General features: G+C 42.4%; 1 protein-coding gene across 1 annotated transcript in view; it reads right to left on the bottom strand.

Annotated features, from left to right (window-relative positions):
* srpx2 (sushi-repeat containing protein X-linked 2) overlaps positions 1 to 25423 on the bottom strand; it is a 69726-nt gene that overhangs the window by 12210 nt on the left and 32093 nt on the right. The window contains exons 4-7 of the mRNA XM_080188226.1: positions 23162 to 23353; positions 8987 to 9163; positions 5841 to 5967; positions 2624 to 2745 (exon numbers count right to left, since the gene is read on the bottom strand). Of these exons, the coding sequence (XP_080044352.1) occupies positions 2624 to 2745; positions 5841 to 5967; positions 8987 to 9163; positions 23162 to 23353 (618 nt within the window). The remainder of the gene's footprint in view (positions 1 to 2623; positions 2746 to 5840; positions 5968 to 8986; positions 9164 to 23161; positions 23354 to 25423) is intronic.

Here is a 25423-nt window from a genome sequence, read left to right as displayed (position 1 = left end):
GAGAGACTATTGCTGGAAGTGCAATGGACAAATTCTCAGCATTATGACATTTTCCATCGAACATTTTTGCAAGAGTATTAATCAATTCATTTTAAACAAGCAATAAGAGAATTGTCAGGTTAAGAATTTGTCCACTAACATCAGCAATAATTTGCAGCTTTATATTAATTACATGAACAGTAAGATTCCCTAATGGTTTAGTGGGTAAATACCCTGGCCGGTGTTATAAATAAATCATACAAAGAGATCCCATTTTTGACTCGATCCTGAGCTCGCTAATGGTTTCAAAGGCAGTTGTGTGGGCACAACAATTAACCTAAGCATTCAAGACTAGAAGTGCTAGAATGAGGAGGGTTTCTACATCAGGTTGTCATTATTACTGAGAAAGGCTAATGCATGGGAATCAGCAGAATATAGGATGAGACCCAACAGGACACACTTATTGATCAAACTGCTGTTACTCTCTCTAAAGGCTCATGTATGAAGAATATCCACTGAATGACACCAGTGCCTATGCAGTGCTAATCCAGTAAGTGTCAGCAATCACAAAAGTAGGAGGGATAAAAAGCAAATAAATTATAGGCATAATGTAGGCTTTTATCATTTTTGATAGTAAAGTTCCTAAATACCAAACAACTGCCTGCTTTGAATTAGCTCCAAACTGAATATACGAATCTATCACTCAAATCTCATTTATTTCCTAACTTCATCTACCATAGAGCAATTCCTCACTGAGAAACAGTGGCTCCACCTGATAAGTACAAATCTCAGTAGAAGAAGCACCAATGAGTCTCCCACCCGTTGCCTTCCACAACCTTGTGTGTGTCTGTAAATTTTCACCCATATTTGGAAATCTGTTCATTATACCGACCAACTGTATCATCAGAACCAAGATAAGTTCAGAACTAACAGTTTTACATTGGGCCTTCCAGGCCCTTGAAATTAGCTCCCTTGAGAGGATCAATTACCTTTGAAATTTCAGCAAATTACTCCCTTTGGAGCAAACAAAGTAATTATCTGCAGACTGCAATCAGTCCCACGACTGCTCCGGCTCTGCCAGTGGGTCGGACAGGTCAATGAAGAATCCTTATGGGTGTAATGGCTGCTTATAACCTGTAATTGATCCCAGTATCAGGATTTGGAATCTGTAGCTTCCACTTTGAACTACTTAGAGGTCTGCTGTCTTGCATTTATGCAGTGGAGTGAGTGCACTGGAACTTCAGTTTCAGCACTCTCTGCCCTTTATTTCCCAATATTATTTCTATCGCATTTCCTGTTGTCCAATGTTTCTGCCTCCACCTATCTGCTTTACTCTGCTTACACAAACTCTTAGTTACTCCTTGCTTTTTTCTTAACTACTCATTGAACTAACTAAATATTTCTTTCTGTCACTCATGTTGTTTCCCTGATGGTTTATTTGCTGGAATCAGCGTCAAGTACAGAGTGGTTGGGAAGCTCTTCAACCTGGGGAGACTCCAAGCTATTACCAAAGTGAAAGAGACTGTTCTGAGAGATTTTCTCTTTGCCAATGACTGTGCCCTGTGTGCTGGCTCAGAGCCAGAGATGCAAGTCAGTATGGACAAATTTTCCACGGCTTGTGACAATTTTGGACTCACCATCAACATTAAAAAGACCGAAGTCATGTATCAGCCTATTCTCATGCACCGTACACAGAACCCTTAATCACAATCAAAGGGCAGAAACTACAGGCAGTGGACCAGTTCACTTATCTTGGCAGCACCCTCTCCCAAGCGGTGACTATCGATACAGAAGTTACCTGCAGAATAGCAAAGGCAAGTTCTGCTTTTGGTGGACTGCGCTACACTGTACGGGAGCGTCAAGGAATCAGCCAGCAACAAAACTGAAGGTCTACAGCGCCGCAGTACTCACTACCCTCCTGTCTGCCTGTGAAACATGGACTGTGTATCGAAGGCATGCAAGACAGCTCAATCATTTCCAAAAGACTTGTCTTCGCAGAATATTACACATCCATTGGCAAGACAAAGTACCAGACACTGAAGTTCTCTTTAGAACAAGTCTACCATCAGTCCACACACTGCTGATGAGAGCGCAGACCCGGTGGGCAGGTCATGTCATCCGTACGTCAGACAAGCGCATACCCAAGCAGCTCCTTTTTGGGGAAATCTCTGCTGGAAGACGCTCACATGGAGGGCAGAAGAAACGTTTCAAAGACACACTCAAGGCCTCCCTGAAGTCGCTTGACATTGACACGACCACCTGGGAAACGCTGGCACAAAACTGCCCTACCTGGAGCTGCCTCATCCACAAAGGCTGTCAAGCTCACGAAGCAAGGTGTATTGCTGAAGCACAACTTAAACGCAAGCTGCGCAAGTCCAGAACCACCAGCGCAACGACTGCAGTGTCTACGCAAATCTGTCCAATATGTGCCAGGACATTCCGTGCCCGAATTGGCCTGATCAGTCATCTTCGGACACACCGCAACCAGCCTCAAAATGACTAATGGTGTTGAGGTCCTCATCGAAGACAATGGATGAGCAACATTTGAACTGAACTCCTACAAATGTAATTTTCACTGTTGGTCATTCTATGATACCTTCCTGAAAGTGTTAAGGAATAATCATGTATTTGGTAGGTAACTTACCATGAACTGTGACAGTGAACTTGCAGGATGCTTTGTTCTTTTCCCTGTCGTATGCCACATAGCGAATAATATGCTCACCCTTTCCAAACTCAGAACCTGATGGTGGTCCTTTCAGAATAATTCTGTGAAACACAGAAAGGGAAGAAGTTTATTATCTATCAGTCAGTTGTGAGTGATTGATGCGTCACTGTTGAATAATTTCAAACCGCTATGTTCAAACAATCAAAGTCTGAGGTGTGAGTCACAGCTGTATTTTCTTGCCAAGTAAGAATCATATAGAATCCCTACAGTGCAGGAGAAGGCCATTTCGCCCAGCTAGCCTGTACCGACAATAATCCCACCTATACCCTATTATCGTAACTCCATGTATGTACCCTGCCAGTCCTCCTGACACTAAGGGGCAATTTAGCATAGCCAAACAACTTAACCCCCACATCTTTTAAAGTTGCTGGCTTGCTGCCTGAAATCAATGGGCTGATTTTACAGGGTATCAAAGTCCCTGCCCCTTCACTCCAGCTACAAAGTCGATGAAGACCCCGTTCACGACCCCAGGAGCTGCCCCTCAACAATTTAATGCTGACAGCAGTATTAATTGCTTCATGGCAAGACTTCCACCTCTATCTTGGGAGGGAGACCCTATCTGGCCAATTGAAAAATTGAAAGTTCTATATTCCAAGCAGCATTAACCAGGAGTGGTGTGGTGGTCACTGCCAGAGCTACAGGCAGTCCACACACTGAGGAACCCTACCCTCCCCCTCCCCCAGGCTATGGGTTTCAGCAAGAACAGTGAGGATTTGGTTTTGACTTGATTTATTATTGTCACGCATTGGTGTACAGAGAAAAGTATTGTTTCTTGTGTGCTATACAAAGTGTACCATTCATAGAGTACATAGGGAAGAAGGAAAGTAGAGAGAGTGCAGAATATAGTGTTAGAATCAGAGAAAGATCAACTTAAAAGAAGGGAGGTCCATTCAAATGTCTGGTGGCAGCAGGAAAGAGGCTTGAGTCAGTTGGTACTTAATCTCAGACTTTTGTGTCTTTTTCCTGATGGAAGAAGGTAGAATAGCATCAGATCTTGGTTGAAAGGATAGTGGCCTTCCTTGAGGGGGGTTGTGGGATCCCTCTGATGAGTCTGGGCTTCCACAAAGAAGGACTCAATCTCTTTCCTGACACCATCCCAGTGTTAAAGCTGCTGAACTTCCCATATGGCGTGAACCCCCCCCCCCCCACACACACACACACACACAGGTAAAATACAGTGTGATGAAGTTCTTAAGCCACCTTCCCTTCTCTGTATAAAATTTCACACAGGTCTGGGGGTGGGTGGGAAGCCCACTCACTGGACATCACATGTTCTCTTGCCTTCAAACCCACAGGTGGGAAAGGGTAAAATTCAGCCCAATGGCCTCAATATCCATGAACAATAAAAAAGTAAATTCTGTCAGGAGCCCCATTGTGATCTTTGTTGGAAAGCTTAGGACATGAGTTGAAGACTGTGATGGTGCCCATGGTGAAGTCATCTCTCAACAATAAACTGTCCAGACTCACTCATGAAGAATCATTGCTTGAGAGACACTATCCAGATATCTGCTTCCCAAAACAATGGAAATCTAGACACAAAATAATTGGAGAAATTGTGGAAGGAAAGGCAAAATGGAGAGTAGAAGATAGAGTAAGGAAGGGATGGAACAGCAGGAAGGAAAAAAAAATAGTACAGTAACTAATATTTATACCTATTTTAAAATTGATGAAAGGGTTACAATATTCCATTTTAAAATACATCAAAAGTGCTTGTTTATTGGAAAACTCATTCTAAATCTAAGGATAGTTTGGTGCTGCACTGATTGCAACTTTCAATGTAAAATGGAAGCAGCGTTAACTATTAGAACAAACATTGACAGCATAATGAGAAATCAGATGGAAATGTAGATCATGTCCATATGTAATTACCAGGTCTGACCACTAAGGGGTATCATGGAACAGCCTCATTCACAGTCTGTTGTTTGATTTGATTTATTATTGTCACATGTATTAGTGTACAATGAAAAGTATTGTTTCATGCATGTTTTTGCTGGCAGATAAATGGTTTTGTAAATACAATTTTTAATGTAAAAGAAAACCTAATGGATTCACCAAATGTTCTCCCAGACAAATCTTGTTGCAGATTTTCCTTCTTGACTCAGCTTTGCCTACAGTAACCCTATGCCCCTTGCCAATGCTCCAACGTTTTCCTCGAGTTGCTTGAAGCAGTGTCCGGAATGTTAATCTTTAATTTTTGGAAACTCCACACTATGCCGGAGGGTTAATAACCCCGTGACAGATAACCAGCAGCGACAAGCTCGCCAAGCCAAACCAGTCTGTCTACTCCACATTCTTGAACTCCTCCACTTCCAAAGATCTGTTCCCCATGCACTTGCTCCTCCTTACCTGGAGATTATTTCAGCCAACAGAGTGGAATCCTCTACACACCCCCCTACAACTTGCATTTCTGCATTGCCACTGACATTCCCACATTGTCCAGCCTTTTAGAACTCTGCCACCCATATGAGCAACATTCCTGTGGCACGGTGGCACAGTGGTTAGCACAGCTGCCTCACAGCGCCAGGGACCCAGGTTCAATTCTCAGCTCAGATCATTGTCTATGCAGAGTCTGCATGTTCTCCCCATGTCTACCTGGGTTCCCTCCAGATTCTCCAGTTTCCTCCACAGCCCAAAAGATGTGCTGGTTAGGTGATTTGGTCATGCTGAATACTCCCTCAGTGTACCCGAACAGGCGCCGGGGTATGGCAACTAGGAGATTTTCACAGTAACTTCATTGCAATGTGAATGTAAGTCTAATTGTGATACTAATAAATAAGCTTTAAACCATCCCCTTTGTTAATAATGAATGAATCCAGACTTCCTCCATCCTCCCCAGGCTCAGCACTGAGCAGTGTTGCTGACTTATTACACCTCCTTCCTCCAAAATGGACCCAGGAACTACTACTTCGTCTATCAGTAATCAACTATCGTCATCCACCTCCCTCCTTTCTCTTCCTCTCCCCCAAGTCCCTTTCCCTCATCCTCCTCCTTATCCTCCTGTCCTATCCCTCCTCCCAACCTCCCTCGATATCATAGTCATTTAGATCCAATTACCCCCTCTTTACTTGAGCCCTGCTTGAATACCACATTTGGGATTGACTCCTTAAGATAAACCAGTTAATGAAATTAAACAAACTTTGTGCTGTGTTTGTCAGCCACATCTTTTACACGTGGAGAGTCCCAGTATACTCGTGTTGTCAGCTGCCCTGGTTCAGCCACTTTCTCCCTAGGCCCTGGGCACTTTATCCTTGGCGGTTCATAATCTGTTGAAATCAAGAAATTGTCAATTAATATTCTTTGCATTCCAATTGTTTCCCTAGATCCCACCCCGTAACCAATGCTGAGTGTTGTTTTATAGGTAGCAGGAGTACTGGAGCCACATGTCCATGCTGTGAAAAACGTGTGAATGGAGGGGAGCATCTCAGATAGCACTGACCCTGTTCTAACCTCCAAATGCAAGTTTAGAACAGGCTCTAACTAGATGATGGTCTGTTGTGTAAAACTCAGCTGACCTTTTGCTTCACTAACTCAGGAACCCAATGTTAATTTCAACACACCTTTATATGGTTGTGGCAGAGAGCCCCTAAGTGGACACAGACCACGAATCCAACCAGAGATCTTTCAGGTGTATGTGGATCAGTTACATACCGTGTGCAATATTTCTAAAATATATATGTACTGCACTGAATAGATCAAGTCAATTTTGTTTCAAATAGGCCAATTTATGAAGTCTGGTAGGCTGTGTGATGAAACCACCTTGAAGAGATGAATAAAAGATCTATTTTGGAGACCTCAGCTGGTTCTCTCTGATTTTGACAGTTTCTGATTCAAGCAGAGCTAAGGAGCAATTCACCTTTCTGATTCAATGTTAAATTTGTTCTATTTTAACCTAGGTCCCAGTGGAGACAAGAACTCCTGAGAAGTCACATTAGTAAACATGTGGGGCCAATTTGATTGTCAAGTGCATTTACTGATCTTATCTTAGCCTCTAATTCATACAAGGTGGACGCTGGAGAGGAATTATCTTGGAAGCATTTCAAACATGTTCAGCAGTTAACTGTAAATTACATATGCTTAAAAGTACTCAATGAATGGTGGAAGTTCTGTGGAACAAAGGGACCTTGGCAAATTTGTCTACAGATCTCTGAAGGCAGAAGAGCATATTAGTAGGGTGGTGAAAAAGGCATATGGGACATTTGTCTTTATCATTCGACACATTAAAAAAAGCAGGGAAGTATTTTTGGAGTTGTATAGAACTTTAGTCTGTGTGCAGTTCTGGTCACCACTTACAGGAAGGATGTGATTGCACTGGAGAGGATGCAGAGGAGATTCAAAAGGATGTTGCCTGGGATGGAACATTTAAGTTGTGAAGAAAGATTGAGTTGTTTTCATTGGAGCAGAGAAGACTGAGGGACGACCTGATCAAGGTATATAAGATTATGAGGGACATGGACAGAGTGGATGAGAAGCAGCTGTTCCCTTAGTTGAAGGGTCAGTCACGAGGGGACATAGGTTCAAGATGAGGGTCAGGAGATTTCGGGGATGTGAGGAAAAACTTTTTTTTTTAGGTAAAGGGTGGTGACGGTCTGGAATGTGCTGCTTGGGAGAGCGGTGGAGGCGGGTTGCCTCACATCCTTTAAAAAGTATCTAGACGAGCACTTGGCACGTCATAATGTTTAAGGTGATGGGCCAAATGCTGGCACTTAGGATTAGGTGCAATACCAGGTATTTCTCGAGTATCAGCGCAGATTCAATGAGCAAAGGGCCCCTTCTGTGCTGCATGATTCTATGAGATACAAGCCTTTATTCTTCTATAGAGAATAGTCATGAGCAATGTATTTGGATTACCAATATTTTGAGAAAATTGTTCGCTGTAAGATGATCCAAAATGGTAGAGATTAAACATAGGAAATTTTGCGTCAGTATATTAAGACACGCTGTCCAGGCAGAAAGAAGAAACTTATTCAATACCTGGGCATTTAGTATTTGATTCAGGATTATTTGATGTTGACACCAGTTAATAGTGAATTAATCCAGACTTCCTTCACCCTCCCAAGGCTCTGCAACCACAATCCTTATCTGAACAAGCATAGGTATCAAACTCGTTTATATGATACAAATTTCGCAGCATCACAGAATTGGCATGGCACAGGAGGAGGCTATATGGCTCATTGTGTCTGCACCAGCTCTCCAAATGAGCATCATGACTGATTGAAATTTAAAGTTTATTTATTAGTGTCACAAGAAGACTAACATTAATGCTGCAATGAAGTCACTGTGAAAATCCCCTAGTCGCCATGCTCTGGCACCTGTTCGGGTACACTGAGGGGAAATTTAGTACAATAAATGCACCTAACCAGCTTTTGGACTGTGGAGGAAACCGGAGTACCAGGAGGAAACTCACGCAGACATGGGGAGAACGTACAGACTCCGCACAGGCAATGACCCAAGCCGGGAATCAAATCTGGGTCCCTGGCACTGCGAGATTGCAGTGCTAAACACTGTGCCACCATTACTCTTAGCTGAATGAATTAATCATTCTTATGCTCCAATTTTAATAGAAATGTTAATTCAGAATTTGAAATATGTTAACGCCTATTATAAAACAGCAGACAAAGGAATGTTATACAAATTAACCAAGCATTCATCCACCAGCATCACCAATGGTAATTTCTAATCAAAAACTATCACTGAAATAATACCAATGAGAAACTCCATAATGAGGGAATACAAAGATCACACAACATGGCTGCACAGACTTCTTTGGTACAAGCAAAACATCAGCTCTTGGAAACTTCACTATTTTTGGTATTTTCTGACAACAACAGGAACAGCTCAGTGGTGCAGTGATTAACATTGTTACCTCACGCGCCAGGGACCAGGTTCAATTCCCAGCTTGGATTTCGCACATTCTCCCCATGTTTGCATGGGTTTCCTCCTGGTGCTTCGGTTTCCTCCCACAGTCCAAAAGACATGCAGGTTGGGTGCATCGGCCATGCTAAATTCTCCCTCAGTGTATCCGAACAAGTGCCGGAGTGCGGTGACTAGGGGAATTTCACAGTAACTTCTCTGCAATGATAATGTAAGCCTACTTGTGACACTACAAAATAAACTGAAACATTTTGCAGCATGCTTCACACTAAAATGGATGTGAACAGTCAAAATGTTAAGGAACTGTGTTTGAGGACAATCCAGTCAGAAAATTAAACCCATTCTTTTCTCCTTTTATCAGTTGCAAGAATTTAATAATTACAAAATCAAGTGGGTTCCAGTCCAATTTACCTACACATAAAGGTTCACTCCCACTCCACTGGCCATTCTCCAGGCATATTCTCGTTCTGTCTCCTTCCAGTTGGTATCCTTGTTCACATATGTACTCACACTGGGAATCCATACGTGTCCCCTTAGAGCAGACGTATGATCCATAGGGGAATGCCGGAAGTGTATGACAACGTACCTCTGGGAAGGAAATAGTCATGAGCAATGTAATTGGATTACCAATATTCTAACATTGAACAGTGACAATTTACACCAGTTACAACGTGCATAAAACTAGCTCAAACCCACACCAGGTTTGTGAATTTGAGGGAGGTTCCTGACCCAGTTCATTCTGCTTACAGTATCAACACAGCAGAGAGCTAGTTTATAGAAAGACATAACATTTACCAACACTCCAATTGTTTTGAATCATGATTACATGAAATAATGCCACAGTCAAATCATTATTAATGCAAGTATTTATCAGTAATCCTGTCGTATAGGCTAAGCTGGATCTTGAAGTAAAGATACTGACATCAAACCTACACTTATTAATTTGGTGATCATACCTGCATTGCTACACATATTCATATATATATACACATATATACACATACACTTCAAAATGGCTCCGTTACACTGGTCAGGTTATACTCAATGCATGCTGGACACTTTGGCCACCTCTAACACATTGAACGTTACATACCTGCGTCAGGTATGGCAGACCAGCCTGCACAAGCACTGTAAAGTTTTCATTTTCAAAGAAACTCGCAAGATTCACTGCATATAGCCAGTGTAACATTGCAAACAGGCATTATATTTTCCAGCAGATTACCTGTTAATTAGAGGATTTAAGCTTCTGAGAGTATGTAGGTGTAATTGATGGAAGGAAAACAAATGCCATAAATTATGAAACAAAACCAGAATATGGAAAGAATGCACAGCACATTATTTAGAATCTGTTGAGACACAAGACAGATTAACATCTTGAGTACACCATTGAAAGAAGTAAGAGATAGAGAGATCGGAGTAGGAACAGAAAGAGTAAAAGTGACATTTTTGACTTTACATTTATTACAGAATAATGATATTTCTAGAGATAGTTGCCTGCTTTTGATTTCTTTAGCATCGAGTTGATGATACTTGACACAAACACAATAATTAATTACTAGTGTCAAACTAAGAATAGATTAAAAAGTTAGGTTGTATGTAATGAGGAATAAACAAGTATTTAAATAGCATAAGTGATCATTACTGAACAACTTTCAATCCATGCACAATTAATTCTACAAGTGTGGAGTTGTTAGTTCTCTTGGGTAACAGCAAACTAAAGACACTCAGTCGACTCCTCACACAAACAGCGCTGGATACCATGCATCGAATGCAAGGTCTTTAATTACTTGTGCACAAGGAGAACTCTCTATAGCCAACGGAATAGCCAGAGCAGTTCTGAGGTTACAGAGAAACAGCTCAGCAGTTATATTCAATTACAGCAAATCAGGAACAAGAGATTTTTTCATAAATTTCATTGATATATATATCCATCAATCATAGCACAGCCTTTTGCCCTTATTGAATAGATAACTAATCCTTTATTAGCATAATATGTTCCCATATCTTGCTATTTGGTAATCGCCATGACAACTTGTTCTTTGTTTTCATCCTGCTATCCTACCCTGGAATGTAGTGTTTATGGAACAAGCTTTATCCTGCATACATCAGTGTTGGACTTACTGAAGGCCATGTTTGGCTAATAATCATTTTCCATTACTTGACAGAGGTTTTTTTGACAATTATGGGACTTTAATTTTCATAATTGTTATAGCCTAACTTGCATTGAGTCTCATTCCCAAAGAAAATAAATGTTGCAGTCTTTAAAAAAAAATTTTAACTTTTCTGATTCAAGTCCCTCTCTAAATCCCATGAGTATAACCCAATCCTTATTTTGTTTCTTGTGCAATAATTTAAGTGCGATCCATATTGAGTGCCTTTTTTTTAGTTCCTGTGTTACAATCTGCATGGCTCAATGAGGGCTTGTCTAACTGATTGATGTAACAGCTTCCCTGCAGCTTGTCCTGCTCAGATACCTCTGAGAGATGATGCAACAGTGGATTAGATGCTACAGAACCATAAACTGCCAATGACAAGCTCCAGAATTATTTATGGACAAACGTATGCAACGTGAACAGTGGAGGTAGTTCCTTTATGACTCACAGCAAAACATGGGGCACTGTCTCACATAGGAAGAGTGCTTAGAAGACCAGGAAGCATCACGAAAGGAAGTGAATATACACGTTTCCAGCCTCACCTGCCCCAAAACCGGAAACTTCTGCCAGAGGTCAATGGACTTTTCCATGTTCCACCCTTCACTTGCTCTGATTCCCTTGGTGGGCAGCGTGGTAAAATTCGACGCATTGTATCTTTTGTGGTTCAATCAGAATGTGTGAGACAAAGAGCACCAGTTGCTTAAAATTGGGGCATAAAAGGAAAAAGGACAGGGGGACAGAATGATGAATTGCCTACCACTGTGCAAACCCAAACATATATCAGAGATTCTGGTGAATGAAAAACAGCAACAAAGATGACTTTTTTTGTTGTTGTCTGAATTATATCATTTGAAAATTCCCCGATTTCTTCTCCATCTCAATTGACAAATTTCTGCCAGGTGTTGTCTACTGTTTCCACACTGAGATTATACGGACAGCACTCCATTCTGACTTCTACCTTGGCTTCCACTGCTGATTTTAAACCTCTGGTTCTTGTTTCTATTCTGGTGAATATTATTAAAGTTAAATGGAGGTTGGAGAGGAGATTTGTTACTTATAAATCACAGTACTGGAAGAGTGGAGCAGAGCAACCGCTGTTAGGAACACCCTGATACAAGCGCTACCTCTGGGTTCACAATCTTCAAAGAAACTGTTTCACCAGAATGGAATCTTGTGGAAGTTTGAGATTTTTTTTTTCCCCATTCCCTTCTCCAAATGCCTCCACACATGAAACTTCTAAAAGGGTGAGGCAGATATAAACAGGAAATAGAACATGCGCTTTATCATTTAGTTTTATTTATTTCAACTCATTTTCCAATTCCCACTTTTTCCATTATTAAATAAAACGCCTTTTTTTATTGTGATGTCAAATCATTTGACAGTTATTTAATGGTGCTTGTCAGCTGTACTCATTTGTGAACTGCATGATACTATGTTCTTGTGTATTTTTTGTATCTTTCGGTACTTTATTCCTAATCTAAAAAGCCAAGTAAGTCGACAGTCCCCTTATGAGGGACAAACCAGATCCAAGCTGACAAGACAAGGATATACATTTCATCTTGAGCTCGATCCAACCAGATCCAAGCTGACAGGATGAGGAATTGTATCCCCTCCTGGGCAGTAGACAACAGCCAACTGAAATGGAGAAGAAAATCAGGGAATTTTCAAATTATATAACTCAGACAACAACAAAAAAAGTCACCTTTGTTCCTGTCTCTCATTCACCAAAATCTCTGATAACTTAGCCAAAAAGGCTGAGATGGCTTTTGAAAATTGCATGAGGTGAAGCTTCAGTTTAACCTCATTGGCTACCCTGAGCACTTGATCTTAGTCAAAAGGCCAAGAAGTGTGTGTATTTAGATCTTCAAGCTCCTAAAATGTCAAAATGCACGGTTTTCAACTGATGGCAGAACAAGTATTTTGACAGTCGACAAAATGACATGGGCTAAAGAAGCCACAAATCTGATGAGACACAATCTATCCTTTTTGTGGAGAAGAAACAGCAAGTTTTATGATAGCTTCTTACTATTCAAAATATGTTTCCTTCTGCCATCCACTTCCTCTGTTTTTTTTATTTGCTCCTTTCTTCCGTCTTCCATCACTCAGTGAAAATCATACATACGATATGCAACTCGCTAACTCCAGGCTTTTGGGCTGGACAAAAGGAAGCACCAGGGGTAAGTCACAGAGACAGCAAAGTGCCAAGGGGCACGACCAGCATATGTTTCCGGAAGCTTCCTCACACCACTTGTGCCTGTAAACATCAGGCATCCGTTTCATTTGAAATCAAGTCATGGCAAAAAATAAATCTGGAAAGGGTTTAGCCCAAAATTTCCTGTCCTTTCCATACTCAGCAGCCCATGAATAATCTCACAGTGGGTAAAGGGCCTCAGGACAACTATTTTTGATTGACATCTGTGTTTTTAATCAGCAATGAGTTTGCATGTGATATAATACTTGTGAGGAAAAATAAGTTAAAAAATTACATTGAATTTGTCCCAGAAAAAACAAAGCTGAAATCCTGAATCAATATTCAATCATCAAATAAATTTCTCAATTGTCTTCCCCGGTCTTCAGGCCACATTGACTTTTCTTCTTTGAATGAGAGGCTGTGAAAAAAGACTGGGCCTAATTCTTCCAAAAAAGTTCTAAGTGCTGAATTTGAGTGAAAACAGGTGTAAATCGCGCTGTTTTGCTCAGTAAGAGTTCAGTCTCGAATCTCCCACACTCTGTACGATGCAGAGGTCACAATCGTGAGTATCATTAAAAGCTCAGGGGCAGGGCCGAATCACACCTAGAAGGCTGACAGTTCCGGAACTCTCACATGCAAGACAATAATAAATCAAATCATGTGCAGAGGCTCCTATCTGTCCAGCCTCTCATTTGCTGGCCTGCTCAATAGCTGGCCAGCCTGGGACTCCTGCAGTGCTGCCCCCCCTCCCAAACCTCCACGGCCCAATCGTAGCCCCCCATCCATTCCCCAGCAGAGCCCCCTATGGGAAGCAGACCCCCCCCCTCCAGGCTGACCATCACTTCCCCTCTGCCCCAGGCCACCCCAATCACTGGCCTCCCTCCAGTCCTGACCTATCCCATTGCAGAGTGGCAGTGGCAGCAGAACCCTCCACCCCATCATTTGCCCCTAGGCCTCACCCCCAGCTGGCCCTATTCCCAGCGGGACTCACCCCATAGACCCTGCCCCTGGCACTCCCAATGCCCTGTGGGCAATGTCAAGGTGCCCCCTGGGAATGAGCACTTTGCCCATTGGGCAGTGACAGGGGGCACAGGCTGGCAGTGCCAGGGGCCCATCCCCAGGTGGCACCACCCCCCTACCGCCCACCCCCATGGGGGTGTTCCCGATTGACCCCTTCACTCCAGCAGAGCCTGTCGCTAGTTCCCTGAAAGTGGGGAGCTAGTCTGAATCCCGCTGGAGTGAAATTGTACTGGTGAGGTGGGAGATGCAAGCAGGCCTGGAGAATTTAGTCACAGACCTGCTGATCACATTTAAATAACATTAAAATAAGATTAAAATCAATCATTTATCCGCTGTTCCCACCCGTTTCCAGCGTGGTCCCGACTGCATCGGATATCCGGCGCTGAGAAATGCACATGCAGCAGGGATGTATGCGCAAATCCCGCAATTCTCCTGGCCCCACCAGCCAAAAAATTAGTGCGGCGGGATAGGAGAATCACACCCATGATGTACCCTGGAACCATGGAGCTGCACTTTAAAATGGGTGGGCCAATCCTGCAATCGGGTCCCATGGTCCCCTACATCCAGATATTGGGTTGGTAATACCATGTCATTGCACCCGTCTCCCAAATTACAAAGGCGAACAGGGGCAGAAATCAACAACCCATACCAACCATTTTGAAAGCACAAATTGAAAAGTTATTAAGTTTGTTAACAACCCATAGCTCACAGGTTTTCATTGCTCACGGCATTTTTCAGGCATCAGACTGGAGAGTGAATAAAAGGCCTGTCATCGTGACCGTGATTGATGTACCAGTAGATTCTGCTGGAGAAGGTGATAGCGTCTGCATTTTTTAATGACATTTTGTTTGATGATTTTTGTATTTTCAATAAAAAATAAACTGATTCTGTGAGCAGGGGGCCTTTATAACTCTAGCCATGACCAACTTCCTGTTCGCAGCATTACACTCTGCCACATGACGTCCCGGCTTACAATGCCAACCGCATATAGAGACTCCCTTTGCTCTTCTGATTGGCCTCTTTCCCACTTGACAGCTACTAATTGGGCAATCAATGTCTGCGATACTTAGACAACCATTACACTTGTTGACACAGCAGTGCCCCAGAGTAGCCATTTCTTGATTGATAACATACAGTCATGGACTAAGGATTGGCTAGCAGGCAGAAAACAGAACAGGAATAAACGGGTTACTCTTGCATTGGCAGGCTGTAGTTAGTGGGTTACAATGACGATCAGCACTTGAGCCCGGGCTGTTTACAATACATCAATGATTTGAAGATAGGGACCAAATGTGATATTCCCAGGTTTGCAGATGGTACAAAGGTAGGCTACAGTAGGATTTTAACAGATTCAGTGAGTAGGCAAGATCATGGCAAATGGAATATAATGTGGAAAAATGTGAGATAATCCATGTTGGTATTAGGAACAGATATGCAGAATATTTCCTGAATGGCAAGAGGTTAGAAAATATAGATGCACAAAGGGACCTGAGTATCCTCGTCCATAAGGCACTGAAGGCTAATATGCAGATGCAACAATATATTAGGAAGGCTAATGGGATGTTAGCCTTTATTACAGGAGGATTTGAGTAGGGGAGTAGTGAAGTCTTGTTTCAGTTATATAGGATCTTGGTTAGACTGCACGTGGAGGACTGCGTGCAGCTTTGGTCCCCTTATTAATATTGCCACAGAGGGAGTGCGATGAAAGTTCACCAGACTTGTTGCCTGGACAGCTGAACTGTCTTATGAAAAGCGAATGAGCAAACTGGGCCTGTATTCTCTAGACTTTCAAAGAATCAAAGGTGATCTCATTGAAACCTACAAAATATTTAAAGGAATGGGCAGCATAGATGCAGGTAAGATGTTTGCCTTGGTTGAAAATCTAGAACAAAGGCACACAATTTCAAAATGAGGAGGATGCTACTTAGGACCGAGATGAGGAGAAATTTCTTTACACCAATGTTGTGAATCTTTGCAATTATCTATTCCAGAGGACTGTGGAAGCTCAATCATTGAGTAGACCTAAAGCAGAGATTGATAGATATCTGATTAACAATAACGTAAAGGGGATGGTGTGGGTAAAAGGCATTGAAGTGTCCAAACAGCCATGATTGTATTAAAAGGTGGAGCAGGCTTGATGGGCTGAATGGCCTACTCCTGTCCCGACATTCCTATGTTCCTTCCTTCCTATTGACAACTCAGGCTCTCAGATTTTATTGTCAATTTCACAATATTTGTTTAATTTTTGTCATTGAAACTTTAATGGATCTGAATGTCACACTTCTATCGTTCTTTTTATTTGTACATCTATAATTTCTAATCTCTTGCCATTCAGGAAATACTCTACATATCTGTTCCTATTACCAACATGGATTATCGCAGTAGCAGAGATGTACACCATATATGGGACACATCGCAGCAACCCACGAAGGATCATTCAACAGCATTTCCAAACCTCCGATTTCTACCACCCAGCAGGACAAGGGCAGCTGGTGTGTGGGAATGCTGCCACCAGCTAGTTCCCCTCCAAGCTGCACACCATCTTAACTTGGAACTAAATTGTCATTCCTTCAAAATCCTGGAATTCTCTTCCTAACATCAGATGGACGGCAGTGGTTCAAGGAGGCAGCTCACCATCACTTTCTCCAAGGTAGTAAGGAATGGGCAACAAACACTGGCTTTGCCAGCAACACTCACATCCAAAGAACCAATCATAACAAAAACTAAGAAACTAAGCGTAAGGGAATAAAATTATCAGCAGATGTATAATTTGGCCCAATAATCCTGCTAGCTAGATGTTAAAATGTCCCCATATTCAATTAGTTTTGTTCTCACTTTTATATTGCAGAAAGCAACAATCTTTCAAACCCAACCCTGGTGTTACCAGCCAGTAATTCTTGATTTACTATATCTTATCTTTTCAACTTTGTTGACAGTCTCCATACTGAGATTCCTTAATATCTCAACAATGAATAAAAAATGAACATTGTACTTTTGAAGCTATCAACATTGACATTCTACATCTGATCACCAAGAATTTTTGATATCTTCTCCAAACTGAATGCTCATCTCAACAGTGCAACAGTACAATGTGGTTCAGGGACCAACATAGTTACCATGACGATATCTGAGGAGTTGTAAGAAGCTTTCTAGGTCACGGGTTGAAGAATTTATAATTTTCCCTTGTATTTTTCAATTATGGGCAGTGATACTAGAAGGCTAATATGAAGGAATTTCAATTTTGAATAAGTGGTTTCAGTAAAATAATATATATTGTCCTTTTAAAAAGTGAAATATAGGTGGACTCTGTTTTTATTGCAGATTTCCACAATATGAAGCTATTCTTTACATGTCTTTATATATTCTTTATAAGCTGAGATCTAGCTTCCAAACACCTCTTGGTGCCTAGATGTAGCAATACTGGCGAGTTTCTGCTCCCCAGACCTGCAATACCTGACACTAAAATGCAGCCCCCACTATCTTGTGCGAGAGTTCACCTCTGCTATCCCGACAGCAATTAACATCCCACTCCATGCAGGCGTGAAGATTAAGCAGAATGAAATTTACACAAGTAGCCTTGAGACGAAATATCTTGAGGCCCTGTTCATCATGGCTGCAGACTTCAATCAGGCCAAGTTCAAGAGCGTCCTACAAAGATACCACCAACATGTCTCCTGTTCCACCAGAGGCCCAAACATTCTAGACCACTGCTACACAACTATCAAACATGCCTACCGCTCTATCGCCCACCCACACTTGGGCAAATTGGACCACAAGGGTGTGCTCCTGCTCCTGGTTTACAAGCAAAAATTGAAACAGGAGAGTCCCTCAAAGAAAGCTGTGCAATGTTGGTCTGAGGAATCAGATGATCTCCTTTAGGACTACTTCAAGTCAGTAGACTGGTCAATATTTAAAAAATGAGTGACCAGCCTGAATGAGTACACCACTACAGCAACTGATTTCGTTAGTAAGTGCGTGGAAGACTGTGCCAAAGAAGCAAATCCATGTCTTTACCAATCGGAAAACCATGGATGAACAGGGTTATCCACTGCTTGCTGAAGTCTAGGTCTGAAGCAATCAAGTCAGGCGACTCTGACCTATACAGATATGAGATACAGAAATTCAGAGACGATCTACAGAGATCCATCAAAGATACCAAAAAGCAGTGCGGACCAAGCTGGAGTCCCAGGCCAGCAACACAGACTCCTGCCAACTATGGCAAGATCTGCAAGACATAACAGGCTACAAGATGAAAACATGCAAAATTGCTGTCTCCAACACCCCCCTCCCTGATGAGTTCAATGCATTCTACACCCATTTTGAGCTAGAGGTCAGTGAGAGCATGCCCAACCTGTACCGTTGCAAATGTCACTGCAGCTTTCTCAAAAATCAACCATTGGCCCGGATAGGGTAGGCTATGAGCACTCAGATCCTAGATGGATAAGCCGGCGGGAGTATTTGCAGACATCTTTAACCCCTCTTTACACCAAAGTGAAGTCCCTATTTGCTTCAGGAAGACAATCAGCAACCTGGCATCAAAGAAATGACTATCATCCGGTGGCTCTGACATCTATCATTATAAGATGCTTCAAAAGGTTAGTCATGGCACTAATTAATTCCAGCCTCCCAGATTGCCTGGATCCACTACAATTCACCTATCACCGCAACAGGCCCACAGCAGATGCCATCTCCCTGGCCTTGCACTCAACCCTGGAACACGTGCATAACAAAGCCACCTACATCAGACTGCTTCTTATTGACTACAGTTCAGCCTTCAACATCTGTTATTCCGACAAAACTCATATCCACACTCCGTGGCCTATGGATTGGCTCATCCCTCTCTGACTGAGCAAAGAACAAAGAACAAAAACAGCCCGGGAAACAGGCCCTTCAGCCCAATAAGCCCGTGCTGCCATTTTAACATTACCAGTCCCCCCCTCCACCCATGACCCTTATCTATTGTTTATGGCATTCCACATTAAGGGAAACTAATTTAGGGACAATTTATTACCTCCAATCAGCCTAATAGCACATCTTTGGGGTGTGGGAGGGAACCGGGGCACCCGGAGAAAACCCACGCAAGCACGGGGAGAATGCACAAACTCCCACAGACACTGGCCCAAATCCATTTGTCTGCACAGCAAACAATGATAGTCACTGAGCTGTCGTGTTGCCCAGCATCTAGTCCAGTTTAAGCACACACTAATGACATGAAGCACTAGGCTACTCTCGAACATTCAAGAGCAGCCCAAGTACGACACATAGCGTGTATGCCGCTCGTTGGACAACAAGGCGGACCGACTTAAAATCTGTGAATTAAAAGAGAAAAACATTATCATACCACATCCTTTCACATTACCAGGGACATCCAAATGCTAATGAGCCTTATTTAAAACAATCTCCAATCCACTCATGTGCCTGTCTAAGTTACTCTTAAACAACTGGATCCTAAACTTCCTAACTCACAGACCACAATCAGTAAGGATAGGCAACAACACTTCAGATGGAGATGGCTAGCACAAAGGGACATAGCTTTAAATTGAGGGGTGATAGATATAGGACAGAGGTAGAATCAGAGGTACCTGTCAGCAGTAGGTTCTTCACTCAGAGTAGTAAGACCATGGAATGCCCTACCTGCAACAGTAGTGGATTCGCCAACATTAAGAGCATTTAAATGGTCATTGGATAAACATATGGATGATATTGGAATAGTGTAGATTAGGTGGGCTTTAGATTGGTTTCACAGTTTGGCGCAACATTGAGGGCCAAAGGGCCTGTACTGAGCTATAATATTCTATGTTCTATCTCCTCCATGATCATCTTCAACAACGGTGCCCCACAAGCTGTGTTTTCAGCTCCCTACTATACTACTTGTACACCTATGACTCTGTGGCCAAATTTCCCTCCAACCTGATCTTCAAGTTTGTTGTTGACATTACCATAGTGGGCCGGATCTCAAACAATGATGAGGGGAAGTGCAGTAATGAGATAGAGGATCTGTCAAACTGGTGCGACAACAATAATCTCCCCCTCAGTGTCAACAAAATGAAGGCGATAGTCATCGACTTCAAGAGGCGCAATGCAGGACATGCCTCTGTCTATATAAACAGGGATGAAGTCAAAATGGTCAAGAGCTTCAAGCTTCTAGGTATCCAGATCACCGATGACCTGTCCTGGTCCCTCTATGCTGACATTATAGTTAAAAAAAGCCCACCAATGCTTCTACTTTCCCAAAAGCTTAAGGAAATTTGGCATTTCCTTTACAACTTGTCTCACCAACTTTTATAGATGCACCATAGAAAGCATACTTTCTGGCTGTATCACATATTGATATGGCTCCTGTTCTGTCCAAGACAACAAGAAACTACAAAAGGTCATGAACAAAGCCCAGCCCATCACGCAGATCAGCATCCCATCTATTGTCTCTGTCTACACTTCCCACTGCCTCGGAAAAGCAGCCAGCATAATCAAGGACACCACACACCTTGGACATACTCTCTTCCAACTTTGGGAAAAAAGGTACAAAAGTCTGAGGACAAGTACCAACTGACTCAGGAACAGCTTCTTCCCTGCTACCATCAGACTTTTGAATGGACCTACCTCACATTAAGTTGATCTTTCTCTACATCCTAGCTATGACTGTAACACTACTTTCTGCACTCTCTCCTTTCCTTTTCTATGTACAGTATGCTTTGTCTGCTTTGGCCTTAGGGAGACTGCAGAGGAGGTTCACTAGGCTGATACTGGAGATGAGGGGGTTAGACTATGAAGCGAGACTAAATAGACTGGGCCTGTACTCGTTGGAGTTTAGAAGGATGAGGGGGGATCTTATAGAGACGTATTAGATAATGAAAGGGATGGATACGGTAGAGGTAGAGAGATTCTTCCCACTCAGAAAGGACAGCAGGACTAGAGGGCACAGGCTCAAGATGTGTGTGTGTGTGTGTGGGGGGGGGGGGGGGGGGAGGGAGGGAGGGGTGGGTGCAGTTTAGAACAGTTGAGGAGGAACTTCTTCACTCAAAGGGTGGTGAATCTCTGGAATTCTCTGCCCGTTGAAGTGGTGGAGGCTGCCTCGCTAAATATATTTAAGTCACGGGTAGATAGGTTTTTGACAGTCAAGGGAATTAAGGGTTATGGGGAGAAAGCGGGAAAGTGGAACTGATCCACTTCAGATCAGCCATGATCTTATTGAATGGCGGGGCAGGCTCGAAGGGCTAAATGGCCTACTCCTGCTCCTATTTCTTATGTTCTGTACAGCATACAATAAACAATACTTTTCATTGTCTACTAATAGATGTGACAATAATAAATCAAATCAAATCATGGTGTAGTACAACTGTTACATTCTCCTCATTCACAGACCAGTACAGATTGCGATAAGGTATCCATTTATGCACACGTTTCATTTAGCATTTTATTATAATTAAAGCAGCAGCAGAAAGTTTACCCACTGTTGTGCATCCTGTCCTGTTTAGTTTATAATTTCCATGTTTTCCTTAAACCATAGGATTGGTCCTGGAACATACTCAATGTCTGACTGCAATCAATGGCCTCTACTGTTCTGTTACACTGGAGTTGAAGAAGTTTCATATTGCAGCTTTTTTTGGAACAATCCAAAGATTTTGCCAGATTCTGCAAATGTAATGAAACAGTTCTGTCGCTCTTTGAAAGACAATGGACAAAAGGAAAAAATGGTCAGGATTTTCCAGCTGCTCTTGCTGGCGGGATCTTCTAGCCCCGCCGACAGCGAACTCCCCACTCCCAGGTTTCCTGGCAGCGGAGGCTGCACAGAATGGGGAAACCCCCTTAACACTGGCAGGATCAGAAGATCCTGCTGCTGGCCAATGGATGACTACCTCCACCACCACAGAAAACACCAATGGAGGGGGTGCAGAAAATTCCATTCTCTATCTCTCAAGATATTGCTCCAAACCAATAAAAGGCAGAGAGGATGAAGTGGAAGGGGTGAATGGTGGGCAATTTCAACTCTAACAAGATGATGTGGGTAAGAGCAAGGACAATCTTCATTAAAAAATGTAACTTAAAATTTGCACCTGGCCATCTATATTATCCAATGACATGACAGAATATTTTACATAACCTAAAGGAAACATATAAAATGTGAAGGCCTATGTGATAATACCCAGACTTGCAATGTTTTGGCTAACTTTTCTGTTGAATTCAGTGACAGTATGATAGCAGACATGACAACAAAATGCTTATACTGGAGCAGATGTAGGCCATGTTAGTCCGTCAAGCTTGCTCAACTGCAACAGGTATGGAGACCATTTATCTCATTGCATCCACACTCCTTCTTTACTAGAGTAACCCAAAACTATTCTCACTCTGTCACATTGTGCCCAAAGCATTGGGTCTTCTTCTGCTTCGACTAATGATCTGGATTCCCTTGAAAGACATATTACTTTTGGTCACCATTATTTTGTGTGGAAAAGCATTCCGTGCTCCAACAATTCTTGACGCAAGATGTCTAAAATCTTTCCTCACCTGTCTTTTTCCTTCTCTGGCATGAAATAAGAATTTACTCTGTTTTCCCTGAGACGTTATATCTTTCTATAATGAGTAATCCAAAGCTGTAGGCTATTTGTAAATCAAACAATTGATTGTATAATTTCATCATTAGTGTTTTCCCCCATACTTCATGCTTTTATTTATAAAATCCAAAATGCTGTTGGCCTTTCTTTAAAGTGTTAGAGGCACTGGAAAAGCAGCCAGCAAGCTGGTCAATTAGCAATAGATTTTTGGTCCTTACCATTTTTCCTGTTTCTGAAGGTGCTCAGAGGTACAGGGCAATGTTCCTCAGCAGCTGACTGTTGTCCACAACCCCACCCAAATAGCAACTTTCAACTGCAGTACTCATGAGATTGTCAGCAGATTGCTCAGTCATTGAGTAACACAGCTGGGCCTTATCTTGTTCTAATCAAGATTCATAAATGTGCATTTTCGAGAAAAAAAATCACTCGATACTGATCTTGAATAGTAACACCAGGTGATTTATTTTCTTAAACTCCCTTCCAAGCCATGGAATGCTGAGGTTTGTTGTAGCACAGTCTGTCAGCCTGGCTAAATGTAACCTACTCAGCACAGATTCAGAATTCAACCTGGAACCTTCCAATTCAGCATGGCTCAGTTCCACACAGCTTTTACTAATTGAGCTATCAAGGAAAATAGCATGAGATTTAAGGAAGCAACATTTCCACATACCTTTGCATCGACTGGTTCTGGACCAGTATCTGGTCACTGTACACTCAACCTGCCTTCGGCCTAGTAGCCGGTATCCTCTGTCACAGGATATTCGACACCGAGTTCCAAACATGCTTCTGTAATTTGGACCTCTTGGTGAATGACATTCAACATCAGCGTTTTCTATCCTCAACGGATAACACCACCTTGGCTCTAAAAAAAAGTTCATGTTCAAGAGAGTTAGATATTTAGATTTTCTTGCCCCCTTGTTCTTGGAGGTTTCAATTTAGGATGGGGAGTGGTTCCCTAGACAATAGAGTTCTCTGGTACTTCATCAAAATAGCTATCCAAGACTGACCCTGTCCTTACCTGACTTCCACAAGGCACTTGAGGCAACAATCGAAATGGGAATGCTGCCTGATGTTGTTTTTCCCCTTTACTTCCATTGAAAAACTCAGACAAATCACAATGTCTCCCACTTAGCTAGGATCAAATCTGCATGGTCGTATACCATAGCTCAGGCTGCCATCAGATCTGCAAGTTGGGCAAAGGCTGTTTTATCTTTTTAAATTGTAACCCAATAAAAATTACATGAATGTTTCAGATGAAAACCTGATTAATACAACATCTGAAAACACCAAATTAATTCCCATTTCATCTCCATGTCATTTCCAGTTGGAGATTCTTCAACATGATTCATTTTTCTAGTTTAATATGTTCAAAATGGTCACAGGTCAACAGACCAAAGTATAATGCTGAATGAAAAAGGCAAAAATAAGTGAAGGTATAAAGTCACTGATTTGTGTAGTCAGTGGCAGAGCTTTGCACACTTTCTTTCTCCTCTAATTTGTTACCTTCCTCTCCTGAAGGTGCTGATACTTGCTGAGGGTGAGATTTATCAGAGCCAGATGCCCTCCTGCACCTACTCATCCTGTGAGCTCATGCAATGGGTCGCAGCAAATTAACTAATTAGCAGAGGCAGAATGGTGAGCCCCAGTCCAGTTTGCACACAACACTTGCATTTTCTTGTGGGGCTGGGAATGGTGGGGGGTGATTCTTTTCTTCCCTCTCTTTGTAACCCAGAAGGCAATTCCAGTGCACTTTCTACTACTGTAACTGAAATCTGTCCACTCATCAAGAATTGAGAGTTGAACTAGATGCACCAAAATATCCCAGACCCAGCTTCAGATTTTTTTTTAAACTAAGAGTCTCAGGAGGGCCAACATGTTTTTTCTATATTTGCGGAGATGTTCCAAATGAAACAGTGACTCAGTGATATTGGTGATCATAAGGACATTAAGTAATTGGTAATGAAGGCAATTTCACCTACATTAGTTAATCCATCCAACAATCCCCTACCTCCTCCCCCACATCTCCTCTAAGCTGTTTCCAGGGACAATGGGCCCACACATCTTGGAACAGATGTTGACAACCTGAGTCCTATTCTCCCGAGGCGGGTTTGCGGAGTTGGGAATTTTCCTCACTCTGCCTTCCTGACTCAGGAGTGAAAGTTCAGGCCCAACAGCTGATCACTCACTGCATGAACTGCCTTGTATCAATTCAAATTTGCATTTTACTTGTTTGAACATTGTCCTGCTCCTATAATTTAATGCAAAGAAATGTTTCATCCAAACAATGTACGATTTTATATCGATCCAGAGACGTAGATCTAATCCTTCCCCATGTTTCAGACCCCTGACACTACATACCAGCATTGTGGCTTTTCTCTGCACTGTCTGAGTGTCTGAATGTCTCCCTGGGGTCTCAGGAATATAGACAGATTACGATAGGGAAAGAGGTCATTCAGTTCATTTTGGTGTTTAACCTCCACACAATCATATAGCTCCAATCACATCCACCTGCCCTCCATGATCCCTTCAAACCCTTTTTCTTCACCCATATCCAACATCTTGAACATTGACATTGCTTCCATATTAGCCACTACCCTCAAAGTTAATTTTACAGCCACACAACTCTGTGTAAAGAGTTGTGAGGCCCAATTCTTCCAACACAATGCACTAATTTTTTGATGTGTCAGGTTGGGAGATGCACCTGTCGGCCATTTTACCGCATACATCCCCCAACCGGAAAAAAAAGGTACCATTGGGACCACACTGAAAACCAGCCCACCCCTGATTTGCATTACTTACCATACCTTAACATGCCATTATCGGGGTCAATACAGCAATCTCTGCCCACGTTAGTGTTTCCCACCTTTTTGACGTGATGTCACTTTGGCCCGAATCAGAGTAGGGATGAAACGATCTCAACCCGGCGTGGCAG

Source organism: Carcharhinus amblyrhynchos, chromosome 4 (assembly GCF_965287045.1).
Source record: "Carcharhinus amblyrhynchos chromosome 4, sCarAmb.v2.hapA, whole genome shotgun sequence".
Classification (NCBI taxonomy): domain Eukaryota; kingdom Metazoa; phylum Chordata; class Chondrichthyes; order Carcharhiniformes; family Carcharhinidae; genus Carcharhinus; species Carcharhinus amblyrhynchos.
The sequence above is the reverse complement of the archived record's forward strand: the minus strand, read 5'-3'. Positions and strand labels throughout refer to the sequence as shown.